Source organism: Lethenteron reissneri, chromosome 44 (genome assembly GCF_015708825.2).
Source record: "Lethenteron reissneri isolate LAM-NWPU_2019-01 chromosome 44, ASM1570882v1, whole genome shotgun sequence".
Classification (NCBI taxonomy): Eukaryota; Metazoa; Chordata; class Hyperoartia; order Petromyzontiformes; family Petromyzontidae; genus Lethenteron; species Lethenteron reissneri.
The window spans coordinates 12,839,978-12,855,154 of NC_083822.1; the positions used below are offsets into that span (position 1 = coordinate 12,839,978).

Genomic DNA, 15,177 nt, shown 5'->3' on the forward strand with positions numbered 1-15,177 from the left:
TTAACGATATTTGCAAAATACATTTGCAACCATGGCAGCGTTACAGGTCACACATATAACAGTCCTCGTTGCGAACATGAAACACAGAGGGTCCGTTGGCAAATAGAGAGAACGTGTTTCATGTTGAAACGCTTTACTGTTTCATTTTGTATCCACGGAATGTATTACAATACACATTTCAAAACGCAGAGCTATTGTTAAAAAAAATTACCAGAATAAGTCTCCATTCGTGCAAACACGTTTATTTGTTTGTGCAAAAAGAGCGATCAGTTTTTTTTGTGATAAATCACTTCAATCATGTCTTTTACAAACACACGCCTGCGGTATCGAGTAATTGGCAATTGCGTTTCGTTAATGACAGTGCAAATATGCTCCGAAGCTCAATGGTCTTGGGTTATGGTCATTCCCATGACAGTCTGAGGAAGCCTTCACCCGTTCCTTGATTGACCATGTGCTGTGTGCATTGTTGTTGTTGTTATGAAGGTCGCCATGAAAACAACAAATGTCTAGAATAGGACACCATCTCCAATTTCTGGGTATGATTCTATAAATCAGTCCACGATTTTTCGTAATAGTATTTCAAATCCTGTTGTATTTTTCTGTGATTTTCTGTGTACCTCCAGTACAATTAAGAATTAATTAAACGTTTGTCAACTAAAGTTCACTCAACACATCCCTGCCACTTGTATTATAATCAGCGCAATTGTACCGATCACGCTTCCATTTAAGCATCGTAAAGTAATTAAATTTACTACTAAACTTTAATTATATAATTGCCATGCTAATACTTAATTTGAAGCTTTCGTGGCTGCAGGAATTACTCTTTGATTTTTTTCGGTAAAGTCACGGAGAAAGAAAATAAATGAAATAATAGAATACGACGTTTCGATTGCAACACAAGCAATCGTCGTCATGCTAATGATGGCTCCTGCATCAAGTTAATTGACAATTGATATTTATTAACAACTTTAACTATTCACTTTTTTTAGTAATTCTGACATCTTTTAAAGTTCGTTTTATTTGACTCAAGAGGCAAAGGATGAATCTCATTTGCAAGGGCGACCCGAGTCATCAAAAATTACAAAAGCGACCAAGTAGAACAACAAATCTAGCTGTGACGGTCCCACCTGATGACGGAGACTTGTGTTGCCTCCGAAACGTCGTGATTTTTTTATCATTTTATTTCTATTATTACTTTAATTAATTTTAATTAAATTTTTTACCTACGTGACTTTACCAAAAAAACCTAAGAGTAGAACAACAACAACAAAGTACGGCAACAACAACGAAGCTAATGTCAGCCAGTGGAATATTTAACAACACATTAGGCGATACCGTGGATCGTATCGTATCGATATATTGCAGCATTGCCATATCCATGACAGCCCTAATGACGGTATAACGATTACGGACGCTGCGTGCCACGTGACGTTGTTGCGGCTTCTCCTGAGGGAGGTGGTCAGGCTGTGGCGTCGAACCGCCCGTCCAGCAGCCCTGCCACCTGCTCCACCGAGTATCTGATGTACTTGCTGGGATTCTTGGAGAAGGAGACACTTGCGAATCTGCGTGTGGACATAATTTGCAAAATAAATACACGTTCAGTCAGCATGGACGCACATTCAATGTTTTTTTTTTCATTCATATTTATTCACAAGTCATTAATATATTTAACTTGGAAAAATCCCCTGCGATGGAACACCTCGTTTGTAGCGGTGGCCAGGGTTGTCGATTGACACGTGCATGAGCTCACACACGTTATCTGCACATTGTGGACTAGCTTGTTTGCCCGTCCACTGACGGGTGTATATTGCAATAAATCTGAAATATTCAATAGAAAAATTGTTCAGCTCATGATTATTCATGAGGGGGATTGCCCCATGTGGAGTGACGTCACCCGCTAATGGTCATTGGGGAGGGGTGCGGCATGTGGAGTGACGTCACCCCCTCATGGTTATTGGGGAGGGGTGCGGCATGTGGAGTGACGTCACCCCCTCATGGTTATTGGGGAGGGGTGCGGCATGTGGAGTGACGTCATCCCCTAATGGTTATTGTGGAGGGGTGCGGCATTATGAGTGTGCGACCTTTTTGTGCGTTTGTGTAAAATATTAATGAGGGGGGGGTGGGCCTCATGTGGAGTGACGTCACGCGCGGGACGGACAGACATTTCTGGGTGATTATCGTTGGTAATACGTCTGTGATGTACAGGGTGATCCATCTATAGATACCCTGTGATTTCAATTGACCCTCTTTCTTTCTCAACGGCAGCTATGTTGAATGACGTGCATCAGCGGAGTGTAAAAAAGAAACAACATGAATACATGTGTATTGTATGTGTAACTTCTTTTGCACCGTACGTACCCAACCGTGCTAATCGGAGGCGTGGTGGGGGGCGAGAACAACAAACCAAACACACAAAGCAGCTCCACAAAAATGAGTTTCCAAATCGAGATTGATTTAAAAGTGCATAGCTCCCGGTGGCTTCCTTACAGCACACGCTACGTCCCTGAACACTTACACCATGCCAACATCACTGCCACTTGGCGTGTCCACGTGTGGACCCCTGTCGCTCGCCACGCGGGGGCACCTCACCTCTCGAGGAAGCTGCCGTAGGCGGCAACGACTCCGGGTTTGCCCTCGCCGTAGAGTTTCGCTCTCAGGTCACGATCGGGGATGGCCCAAGTTCTCTGCACTTTGCACAGCTCTTCCAGGCCATTGTTGAACGCCTAGAAATCGCGACGCACGAGTGCGTGGTTAGAGTGTAATTCGAAATAGACATGAACATCTGGCGAATGTCCAGAGCAGCACGGGGGAGACGCATGCACAGTATCAAATTGAGAGACAGAAAGATGAACACGCGGATGAAAGAATATGCACAGGTCGGAGACGTCACTCAAAGTGTTAAGGAAAGTGAGCTTGGACATGACACGTCATGAGAAGGGATTACAGCCAATTGTAAAAACATAAAAACTAAATTCAGCAATGACAGCTGCAGCCAAGGAATTGTCCACATCTGAGAGTTGCCTTCCCAGACGAGACAGAGCAATCAGCTCGTGTGCTCGGTGGATTATTACATCGCAAGGATCGTGAGAGATCGTGGTGGCCTGGTGGATATTCACCGCAGGATCATGGACGGATCATGGCTGCTAATGATGCTGATGATGCCGATGTTTAAGAGGAACCTGCATATTAATGGCAGCTGCATATATTAGATTCACTAATTGTCTTCAACCGCCCGTGCAATATTAAGCGGTGTGATTCGATTCAGATGTTGAAATATGGGCTTTAGACTTACACTAAGCTTGTCTTTGATCATTTTCCTCTCCTTCGACTTTATCTGGAAGCATTAATAAAACAAGATTAATCATCATCAAACACAATATACATCTTATATAACAGCTTTGTACCAAATGTATTTTCATTCGGAAACAACATCAATGGTTAATTTAGACCACTTCTAAAATGTTGATGAAGTCCATTAAGACCTCCAGCCTGAACACAAATAGCTATGGACATAAGAAGAAGAATCTAGAATATTTAATCTGAGTCAAACAGGTTTAGAAAGCAGCTGGCTTGCTCGTGTTGAAATTCATTGCAATCTATATATATAAAATCGCAAATCTGTCTGTCTGTCTGTGTGTGTGTCTGTCTGTCTGTGTGTCGCCGGACCATACGCAGTTTCATTGGACGAAATGTGAGGGATTTGCGAGACACGATTGGTCCGTTTGGTTTTCCACGGCGGTTGCCCCTGGCAACGGGTAGCGACGCATTCGCTGCGGGGTGGACGCCATTTTTAATTCCCGTTAAAAATATGCGCACGCATTAACACGCGACTCTGAGGTAAATTCATCAAAGTTTCACGTCCTCTTCACTCCCCCCCCCCACCCCAATGTGTGCAATTACTATTATAGGGTCGGTAGATAATAAAATTATAGCGATTAGACAGTATTATTGTAGCGCGGGGGGGGGGGTTAACGGCCCCAGTGCCCAGCCTCAGCCGGGTGGGCAATCTAGGCGAGGCCGGAGGCTCTGCACGGTACTAGGCCTCGACACCCCACCCGTGTCAAGCGACGACTTTGTGGTATAAACTCGATATACCCAGCGTTGCCCGGGGGGAAAATACATTTAAAATCTTCTGAAAACTTTCAAACATTACATAACAATGAAATCTGTGTATATATGTAAGGTTATTAAGAAATATATTTTTCACCCGGGCAACGCAGGGTACTTCTGCTAGTGTATTTATGTAATTGTAGTTCGAAACCATGACACAGTATTGTAAACAGTAAACTAAAACAAAATAATAAAACTAACGAATACCTGTTACCAGGGCAGGAGCGGTGGTGCAGTGGTTAGCTCACGGTGCTGTGAGCCTGGCGACCACATTTCAATTCTGAGCCATTGCTAACATCAGTTTTGAGTGATATCTCAACCGGTCCTGGATTCCTCTCTTCACCCACCCACACTGACCAGCGTGCTGAAGTATTATCAAACAGCCCACGTGGCCAAATCTTGTGTGGGAAGGCCTTCATTATTCAGCAGGAGACTGACAAAGTGGTGTTGCATCTATACATCATCTTACGACAATGTAATGGGAGAGACATTGTATCTCCAGACGTAATGTGTGCAATCATACGTTTTCTCTAAACGGATGATATGGTGTTTCAAAACAATTCGCGGTGCCTACGATAAACAGAATGTTCAATATTTAACGCACAACCGATGTCTTAATGAGGGTTCACGTTCAAGGTCAACGCTTTGATGCAGAGGTCAATTCACGGCGGGCCAAGTTTTGCGCCCTTTAACCTCCGGCGTGGCCGAACAACCTCCGCGCACAATGTCGAGCGCGTTTAAAACATTTAGAAACCGCACAAAAGACGCGCGCGCGTATCCGGTGTCCTTGCCATTGTCTCTGTTTGTCACGTGATCGTCTCCTGCGTCACCGCCGCAGCACGTGCGTGCGGGCGTCGTCATCGTTTGTAATTCGGTGTCTCTACACAGTAGGGAGAAACCCGATAGCCAGGGCGTGCCGCCGCTCATCAAGCCAAGGGCCCTGTCTATCAAGTGTCTCCTGCCTCACCTGGCGACGCGTCTCCTCATTTCATCTCGGGAGTCAAATGCTTTCCAACTGCTGAAATCCGCGGTCTTGTTCGGCGTTCAGAGCACATTTTAGAGCCGTGTACAATGCTGCAAATCTGACAATAATTTCCAGGCAAAGCTCACTGAGCGATTAGCTCATTTTCACGTGTGACCTGGCCACACATCGTAGCTCATAGAAGTGGCTTGTCACAAATGAGGAGCACATGCAAACTCCTATAAAGGCATCGTCAGGGTTTGGATCGAACCCACGACCTCCTGCACACCATTCCCTCACTACCGCGGTGACCTCTAAAGCATAGTCGTGCATTTCTCACGTTTAAAGTCGTTTGCGCTTAATTTTTAACCACTGACCCGTCGTTATCTAGAGATGTTCGCATATCCAAACCTTTACACACACCCCGCTCGTACTGCAACTCCATTGTTATCTTTTCGTTGCTTTTACCTTGGACCCGGGTTCCAATGAGGGGAGCCCGCTGACCGTGATGTGATCCAGAAGTTTCCTCCAACTGCCGGCGTCCACAAGCAAACAGTGGCGACGTTAACGCCTCTCGTCCCCCCCCCCCCCCACACACCCCGCACCCCAACCACGGCACGATTAGCGTCGTTCTCAGCGACGGTTCGCTGGCACGACCCCTAGGCCGCGTTGTAACGAAAGCCACGTCGAGTGTTTTTTCGTGGTTTTTATTGTTCCGTGAAGACCACGCAGCGTCTGACGTATTAATGTACCAATCGAGATGGAGTGATGCACGTGGGGAGCCGTAGCGTCGTAGTCAGCGCTGCGCTACAAACCCGGCGGTCCGAGTTCGATTGCCTCTCACGGCCAACACCGGTGACGATTATGTGAACTGGTCATGGGCCTTCCCTAGGTAGACTCAACCTCAAATTAGTATCTGGTGCGATGTGTAAACATCGCCAGTGGGAATGCTATAATTGGAGCCGGAACTGGGTTATCTGAAACGCATCAGTTTTACACCGAAATGTTTTGGTCATTTTTCCAGACCTCATGCGTAGGTGCCACACACATTGTGCACGTTCAGGATGGTTTTGTGCGATGGGGACTGTGTGTATGATTGAGGAACCAAACCTCTTCTTGTAAACCACGATCTGCTCCTCGATTAAACCCTCGTACGCTCCATCAGTCCCCGCCTCAGTCAACTCGATCAGCGGCAGCAAACCAAAACTGAAAACACGTGGACACGTGATTTACGACGACAACAAAAAACCATGACCGTGAACCATTCGATGTCCTGAAGACGTGAAGGGAAAAAATGCATCGCCCCAAATTACATTCACATTCTGCTATCAGTGTCATTACAATTAGATGCATTATGTATACAGAATTGCACGCACCCTGCACGCACCCGGCACGCACCTGCGCAGGGAGCAGCGCAGGTAGTTGTAGTTGTTGATGAGGAAGACGGCGCCCAGGGCCGAGTCCTCGTACACGTGCGCCATGGCCGCCAGGGCGCGCTCCACGCGGCTGCGAGCCGAGCCTGGGGACACGCGGCAGGCAAACGGCACGGGGGAGGGGGGGGGCATCGGGGATCAAATGGGCACGGGGGTCAAATGGGCACGGGGGTCAAATGAGCATCGAGGGTCAAATGGGCACGGGGGTCAAACAGACACCGTCAGATGCTGAGAACATTTTTCGCTTAATTAAAAAAAAAGTTTCCAATCTCAAGTTGGTTTTGTGTAACGGGGTGAGAAGTGAAGAGGGCAGGATGGAGTCGGAACTCGTCGGAGCGATCTGGGGGATAGCCAACATGGCAAGAGCTAAACAAGCGAAGTGCTGTTAGAGCAATGATCAAATATACATCGTGGTGACAAGAACATCAGATAACCCTGCAGCACCCCCGATGTGCACGGCTGTCTAGGTACGGTGCGAAGGAAGTTGAACATACGTACAAGTCGGCTCGGACATATTCTTCCAATGAAGTTACAGAAGCACATCGGGTGACCGACCATGGCGTTGCGTGTGCTCTGAGAGCGACTCACAAATGTAGGCGCTTAGGCAGATTTGCTCCTTTTCAGCGGCGCCGACGTTCTTCTCCAAGCTTGAGTCTGCACGCAACAACAACAACACATATCGTGCGCAAACCGCGAGGTCAACGTTGTCGAAGTCGAAACAACAATGGCGGTCACGCGACCCTTCCTCTGAGGTCACAAAGCCGAGACAACTCATCCACAACCCAACGTTCAATTGCAACGCGCGGTCATGTAAAACATGTCAAAACCGTATGTCGCGGTCAAAATGATTGTTGTTCTGAGCCATAAGTCCAAAGTGCTTCACTGCTCACTCGAGCTTGGGGTCGCTTTCATCTCCAGTTCACAGCTCCCATGGTGGACAATTCCACGACGCCATGGTGGGGGCGAATCTCTCCCGTGGGACAACCATCCGATGACTCCCCGACAAAGTCGCATTTACATTTAGAGTTGGCTACGGTGAAGGTGAGGACGGTGCATCCCTGAATGTGCTGTCCGCGACCCTGCTTGTGGAAGGGGCCCCCGCTCGGGGGAGATCTCTCTCGAGAGCCCCCCCCCCCACCCCCCCTGCAGGTATTTTGACCGACTTTGCCATGTTGGTCAGATGCCTCGGACGTGATGGTGGGGGGGGGTACCCCTCTGAATATCTCTCTCGTAAGTCTGTCCAGCATCAGGATGAAAAGGATGGGGCTCAGGGCGTTTTAATATAACAGAGGAGGGTGAATTTTAATAAACGTGCCCATTGTTTAAACTGCTGCTGCTGCTGAACTAGTGACGGAGGGATTGCATTGTGCATCCAGCGCGTTAGTGAAGCAGCTCAAATACTCAACACTTTGCTCTGGCAAATTAAATTGTCACTAGAATTGCTGGCATGACGTCCAATTGCTTCTAGCCTTTAATTATTGTATTTTTTTGGGGGGTAGTTTAAGAAAAGCAATCTGTTTATTAAAATTCAACGAAGACGGAACGGCAAATTAAAATTAAATTATCGAAGGATAAAAAAGCCCACAATGACTCGTGTGCCGAGGTAGTTTGAGAGTTAATTTTGATCTCTAAAATTGAGCTCAGCTGCCTCTCACACACCAGGAATATGACTCGGGATACCCAGGGCTGGCAATTCGAAACCGCGCCGGTATTTGGGACTCGTGCCATTTACAAGCCGCGCTCTTTCAAACTTGATTGCGTTGTTGTCCAGCCAATGGCTATCTTTCCGATGGCGGAGATTTTAATTGCAGGCGCGCGGGGTGTACTCGCGGGTTAAGGCGGTCACCGCATCGCGCGGCGCTTTCAGACGCGCTTCTGCGGCCGTCTGGAACGTTCTTCCTTCCGACATTAGGAGGCCACTGGAACTATGGACTTTTAAGTCATCATCTAGATTGAAAACTCATTTCTTAAACAACAAAAAATTGTGTTTAGTTTGCTGTCCTTCCCCTGCACCACCGATGAACACGGCTCAACATGCATACGTACGTTGGTAGCCCTGGGAACTGAGGATGCCTCCGGCTATCTCTTGGAAATCCAGGACTTCTCGTAGGAACAGTATGACCTGTGAGAGATAATAGGGCAAAATGCATTTAATCTGGCCACACAGATTACACGAACCAGACTGCGTGATTATTTAGAGTCTCTCTCATTGCCAAGGCCAAACACAATTGTTTTTGGGCGGCGTTAGGAACACATTTGCCGGGAAATGATGGGAAGGAAAACTGAAAAACAAGCAGATGAACGCATATGCCCTTGCAGACATTGAAACAAACACACTGCATGGTGAGGTATTATATTGTATAGCTTCAGCAGAGTGTCTCTCCTTACTACAGGTAGCCTGTGGTCTAAGCCGTGGTCATGGCAAACAGCCATTGGGTGCCCAGCCTCAGCGTAAATGGTGACACAGCCAAACAAAGCCATTTTGCGTCACTTGAAAGTAATTCTCCGGTAATAACCTTGCCATTTGCTGCCAATTGATATCCTTCATGTAACTCGTGCGTATCGGCGTCGCCCGTTGCACGCTCGCTTCCTGGACGTGTTCCTAGCCTGTGTTGTAAACGTCCCCGTTCTAGGCCCACACATTCCCTGTGCCCCTCACTGTCTGGTGCCCTGGGTAGAGGCCCACATCGCCCACCCCGAGGGCTGAGTCTACAGGCATGAGACCTGCACTGCCTTATGCGTCGTAGTATAACTTACTTCATAACAACATTTTTATTTATTTTTGTAGCAATTGACTACACGGGCGAGCTATGCGTTTGCTCTGCGTAGCAAACTTACTGTTTGGTTCTTTCGATAAAGTCACGTAGGTATAAAACAAAATTTTCTACCTACGTGATTTTAATGAAAGAACCAAAGAGTATGGATTCCTGCAGTCACGAAAGCTTCAAAATCAAGATAGAAAACTTAATTGTAGATTGAAAACTCATTTCTTAGAGAACGTATTTCTCTGTTTAGTTTGTTGTCCTTCCCCCGCACCTCCGACTATCACGGTTGGCTATGTACGGTGCGAAAGAAGTTCAACACACGTGCGGACATACAAGCTGCATCGCGTACAAAACAGAATGAAACAAGCGTTCATTTGTCTTCATGAATAGTGTGCTGGTTGAACTTACGGCGGAGGAAAGCTCGTGCACTGTGCCATCCTTGGGAACCGTGTAATCCTTCCCGGATCCACTCTGCAATCGACACGTGACCAAGCTGCAGCGTGCACACAACTCGGTGGCGCGCGTCGTGACGGGTATCGCAAGATCCCACCGTGCCCACCCGGTGCTCGCTGAGCTGCATTGGCTTCCGGTTGCCGGTCGAACACATCGTGAGGTTGCGCTCATTACACACAAAGCTATTGCCACACAAATGAATCACAAAACCTTGCTGATCTCAAGGAGCGTAAACCATCACGCGGAACTCCGGTCATCCGCAAAACGGCGGCTGGCCACGGAACAAAGACGGTCACCGCATCGCGCGCTTTCAGATGCGCGTCTGGAACGCTCTTCCTTCTGATAGAAGGACGCCACTGGAGCTATGCACTTTGAAGTAATCTCGATAGAAAACTTCGTTCTTTAGAACTGCTTTTGTCTTCTTGGTTCTTTCGGTAAAGTCACGTAGAAGGGAAATAATAAAATAATAATTATAATAATAAAAATAAAACATAATAAAATAATTCTCACGACGTTTCGGCTACAACGCAAGCAGCCTGAGGACGGCTACTTGCGTTGTAGCTGAAACGTGAGAATTATTTTATTATGTTTATTTTTATTATTTTATTATTTCCCTTCTACGTGACTTCACCGAAAGAACCAAGAAGATGAATCCCTGCAGTCACGAAAGCTTTAAATCGAAATTTAAGTGCTTTTGTGTTTAGTTTGTTGTCCTTCCCCCGCACCCCTGATGAGCATGGTTGGCTACGTACGGTGCGAAAGAAGTTCAACGTACACACATAAATACAACACAGTTGAGCATTCCACTTTCTGATTGCTTACCCAGGAAGGCTTCACTGTCTCAAGACTCTTTTTTCAGGAGGGTCCTGCCAAGTTTTTCGCAGTAGGGGGTAATGTTTCTGTCGTGACATGCCGTACGAGTTATTTGCAGGTAATGTTGCAGTATCGTGATGTTTGGCCGATACCCGTTGCATTCTATGGTTGTTATTTTTTTACTTTACTGCGGGAGGAAAGTGGAGAACCCAGAGGAAACCCATGCACAGCAGGGGGAGAGAATACAAACTGCAGGCAGGAAGGTGCCCGGGTCCGGGAATCGAACCCAGGGACTTCTTGCTGACACGCATGAGTATTCGAAATCACTCAACAAACATCTCACCTATTGTACGTGTGTTTATATATATATACAGAATATATATGGAATATATACAGAATATATATAGAATATGTGTTCCCAATTATCAGATGAATCCAAAACAGTTGGAAATCGAGCCTGGGTTATCTGAAATTTGTTTTTCTAAAATATGACGTGACAGAAAATTACGTCACATATTCCATAAATTCCGTGGTTTCTTTTGCCAAAAGTTGCTTCACGAGGCATCAGGTGATGCCACCTTTGTTAGCTCGAAGACACATATAATGAACGCGCAATATCAATCTCCTGAGGATCTAATAAAATCCGATTGTGTCCTTAAAAAAAAAATCTGAAACCCGAAATTTTTAAAACCAAAACGAGTCCCTATGTATACACTCTATTGGTGAACTGCCTCTGTGATTCGTGTTGCACCGTTACCTTTATGTACGAAGTGAATCCCTCGAGCAGACCAAATCCAGCAGCCTCCATGTTGCTAATGAGCAACGGAACTCTGTCCTTGATGGCCGAGGATGTGATCTAATCGAGACAGCGGGAAAAATCACCTCACGGCGTTATTGCCATTCATGCAGCAGGCGGTTGACGCATGCAGCCCTGCAAGTGTTTATTATTCACAGCAAATGCTGATGGAAGGGCCTCCACTACACGGTGCTCTAGAGAGCTTCTGTCGAGGGTGTATTTGGCCTACTCCTCCATTATGGCCAGATTTCTTGGAAAAGGTGGGAGCGCTCCCACTGGACATCGCCACGCGTGCGCTATCAGTCAGAGTCAGAATATTTCCTGGAGAAATCCGATGAGCTATGAAGCTCTTCTTTCACAGATGCCCGATAGAAATGAAATACGGTGCGGCCCACGTATACTGCTGGGTGGACAGAGGTGGGGAAGGGAAATTCAAGAAACGTATCTGTCCAAAACATACGCTTACGCGACCAATATTACCCATATGAGTTATTTTGGGTTAGATTGCAAAAAATTAAATGTGTCGTTAAACCCGCCACCGCCACCCGCCACGGCCAATCAGTAAGGTTTGTCACGTAAACAAAAACGTGACCATTAGCACAGCGGTGTGTTTGGAGAGTAAACCTACGACGTTTCGATCGGCAATTACAACAACCAGCATCATCAGGCGACAGTTCTCAATGCAACCGCATCTCGAGCCCCCGCGTACAACGCAGTGCTTGTGACGCGAGCATCCTGGGGGAGAGATGGCGTGGGTGCGTGCGCACTTATTTATTTTCTTACGAGTAGAAAGCTGACAGACGATCGGCCGCGGGCGGCAAGCACGGCCGCCGGGCGCTCGCGCGCTCACCTGCAGGACGATGTTGAACCCGCGCTGGCAGCTCTTCAAGCGGCGGATGACGGCGAAGAGCGGGGAGATGACAAAGAAGTTCCTCCTCTCCGCCGCTCGCTTGGCAGACGAAGCAATCTTCTCCGCGTCCGTAATCAGCTTGTCCATCGCATCCTTGGTCGGAGAGGGCATCGAGAGCGGTGGCACTGCCGGCGGTGGCCAGGTTCTGACACCTTCGCCTCTCACGGCGAGTTAAGGCCTCGCATTCTATCACCACAGCGGAGCCACGCGCTGCGACAATTGGCGACGTTTTTTGTGTTAATTGAGGATTTTGATTCGATGTCGTTTTCGTTCGTGGGGAAATGCGCGACACTTTTCTTTGCTAATGCGGCACGTTTCTGTTGGGGAATTTTCGCGTAAACCCTTTTTGCCACGTGCTGCATTTAGGGGCATTTTTGCGTTCGTAATGTCCACAAAGTCTTTGAAAAATAATAGAAAATGAAATAGGTTTAAGCGTAATTCACAACAGAGCAGTTACGAAGCAGCAGGGTATCTCCAACGCGTCCCCGTGCAATTCAAAACGGATTCTTCGTGGGGGGAAACAAAAAACAGCATCTCTGTGAATTATTCGATACCAGAAGACCATGCGTGGTGGGGTAAATGCCACACATTACGTGAAAGAGGAGGCCAAATGCCCTCTAGAAGTGGCTTAGATGGCACCCCCCCCCCCTACTGCTGTTGGACATTACCTGAGTAAAACTAACACTGGTGACACGGCCAATATATAAGGTCCCTGGGATGACATCCGCCTTACCCACAGAAGCTTCTCGAAAGCCGTTGCGTGGTGATGAGTGGGTAGGATTTGTTCCAGCAGGTGAAACTCGCTCATTGCCAGCTTCAGGAAACCAGGGATGCACGGCAGGTAAAGCTGTGCGTCCAACTCTAGGCTGTCTTCCATAGCTGGTCGAAACACAGGCACACTGCTGCTCAACGCGATTCGTCAATGAAATAAATATAACAACAATTTCACGTGGCATCTCACGTGGCATCTCCCCTGCGGAAATGACCGTTTCTGCATTGGTCATCTCAACTCGGAACCCACGAGCCAGTGGTGGAAATTCCACATTCCAATGACGGGAGCCAGCTTCTCCACAGGATTACCACTGTTGACCTCCCACAAAGCATTACTCATTTTCACTACCCTCTGAAGGATGATAGGTTGACATGACCCTCAAATTATATTTTTATATATAGGGACATCTTTGAAAAAGAGCTTCATAGCTCATCGGATTCCTCCAGTCGAAATAAAGATTCTGATATTTAAAAAAACGTGTGTTTGCACATGCATATGTACTTCATCTTATACAAGCACTACACGTGGACACGTGTACATAGAATATGTATTAAAACAAAACCAATAACAAATTACCTTCAACGGAAGTTAAATCACTGATGCTCTTCCGACGATCAGACTTGGATAATGACTGCAAGCGTTGCACACTCGGGAGCACAATCATAGAGCCTGGGGAGGAGGGGAAGAAAAGCATTTCCAATAAAATGTCATCTTTCAAAAAATAAAATCTCACAAATAAAGAGAGCACACACGTAGATATTTATATATTTATATTTTAAAACCAAGCCGACAGAGCCGCGATCAAAAGGGTTGGGTGCGTGCGGTCGAGACGAACGCCTCTGGAGAAGAACCCCGTCGCAATCGAAGGCTGGAAAGAGAAGCGGAGGACAGAGAGAAGAGAAGTAAGAGATTGGTGTGCGGCAAGCACAAACGTGGGTTTCAACAGCTGGAGTTGGCCACGGGTCAGCGTCAGCGCGGCGTGGGGGTGCCCGCACCTTGCCGTGGACGACAGCCTGCGAGCGGAGACCCTGCGAGACACTCCAGTGCGGGTGCCTTGTGTATGGCGCTCAGCCGATGCTCTTAAGAGTTGTCAGGTTTGTGAGTTTCCCAATGTCACCAAGTGAAAGAGCCTTAAGGGCACGAAAGGCAATTCGCAACAAGGTGCACGCGGGAAGTCGACATTTGTTGGTGGACGACTTCGCCAGTAGGCAACTACAGAGAGGGGCACGCAGGTGTCCCTCATCACTCATTCACCAGAAGCCGGTCCATAAGACCTGGTCCTCAAGACCTGATCCTCAAGTTCTGGTCCTCTTGACCTGGTCCACATAACCTGGTCCACAAGATCTGGTCCACAAGACCTGGTCCTCATGACCTGGTCCACAAGACCTGGTACACAAGACCTGGTCCTGTAGACCTGGTCCACAAGACCTGGTCCATGAGACCTGGTCCACAAGACCTGGTCCTCATGACCTGGTCTACAAGACCTGGTACACAAGACCTGGTCCACAAGACCTGGTCCATGAGACCTGGTCCACAATACCTGGTCCTGATGACCTGGTCTGCAACACCTGGTCCACAAGACCTGGTCCACAAGACCTGGTCCTCATGACCTGGTCTGCAACACCTGGTCCTCAAGACCTGGTCCTCAAGACCTGGTCCACGAGACCTGGTCCACAAGACCTGGTTCACAAGACCTGGTCCACACGACCTGGTCCTCAAGACCTGGTCCACGAGACCTGGTCCACAAGACCTGGTCCACACGACCTGGTCCTCAAGACCTCGTCCACAAGACCTTGTCCACATGACCTGGTACACAAGACCTGGTCCAGGCAGTGGGGCACAGCCGGGAGTGCTGCCACACGCTGTCCCTAGCTCCGTACGCATTTCCACAGCATCGTCATCATCATCATCATCCGTGAGCGGTAAAATGTCCTCCGTGCGATTGGAGGCATCGCCACAATGCGAGAGCCGGCCTCGACTCACCGATCTTCTTGTTGGGTTTGCGTGCCGAGAGGAGCGGCGCCGTGAGCGGCCGGGCCAACCTCACGCCGAGCTTTTGGTGGTGCTCGCGGAGTTCCGACATGGAGCGCAGAAGCACCCGGGAACGGATCTGCTGGTAACTCTTCAAAAACTCTGTGACCCGAGACGAGAAAATATAAATATA

The 15,177-nt window shown here is 47.9% G+C and overlaps 1 protein-coding gene across 3 annotated transcripts in view; it reads right to left on the reverse strand.

Moving 5' to 3' along the window:
- Positions 1-226: 226 nt before the first annotated feature.
- LOC133353501 (exocyst complex component 7-like) overlaps positions 227-15,177 on the reverse strand; it is a 38,991-nt gene continuing 24,040 nt past the window's right edge. For all 3 annotated transcript variants that reach the window (XM_061569792.1, XM_061569793.1, XM_061569791.1), the window contains 14 exons: positions 14,997-15,146; positions 13,590-13,682; positions 12,975-13,120; positions 12,182-12,334; positions 11,293-11,391; positions 9,678-9,740; positions 8,551-8,626; positions 7,093-7,158; positions 6,470-6,590; positions 6,182-6,277; positions 5,540-5,603; positions 3,293-3,334; positions 2,590-2,723; positions 227-1,562 (listed from right to left, as the gene is read on the reverse strand). In XM_061569792.1, the coding sequence (XP_061425776.1) occupies positions 1,460-1,562; positions 2,590-2,723; positions 3,293-3,334; positions 5,540-5,603; positions 6,182-6,277; positions 6,470-6,590; positions 7,093-7,158; positions 8,551-8,626; positions 9,678-9,740; positions 11,293-11,391; positions 12,182-12,334; positions 12,975-13,120; positions 13,590-13,682; positions 14,997-15,146 (1,406 nt within the window). In that variant the 3' untranslated portion in view covers positions 227-1,459. The remainder of the gene's footprint in view (positions 1,563-2,589; positions 2,724-3,292; positions 3,335-5,539; positions 5,604-6,181; positions 6,278-6,469; positions 6,591-7,092; positions 7,159-8,550; positions 8,627-9,677; positions 9,741-11,292; positions 11,392-12,181; positions 12,335-12,974; positions 13,121-13,589; positions 13,683-14,996; positions 15,147-15,177) is intronic.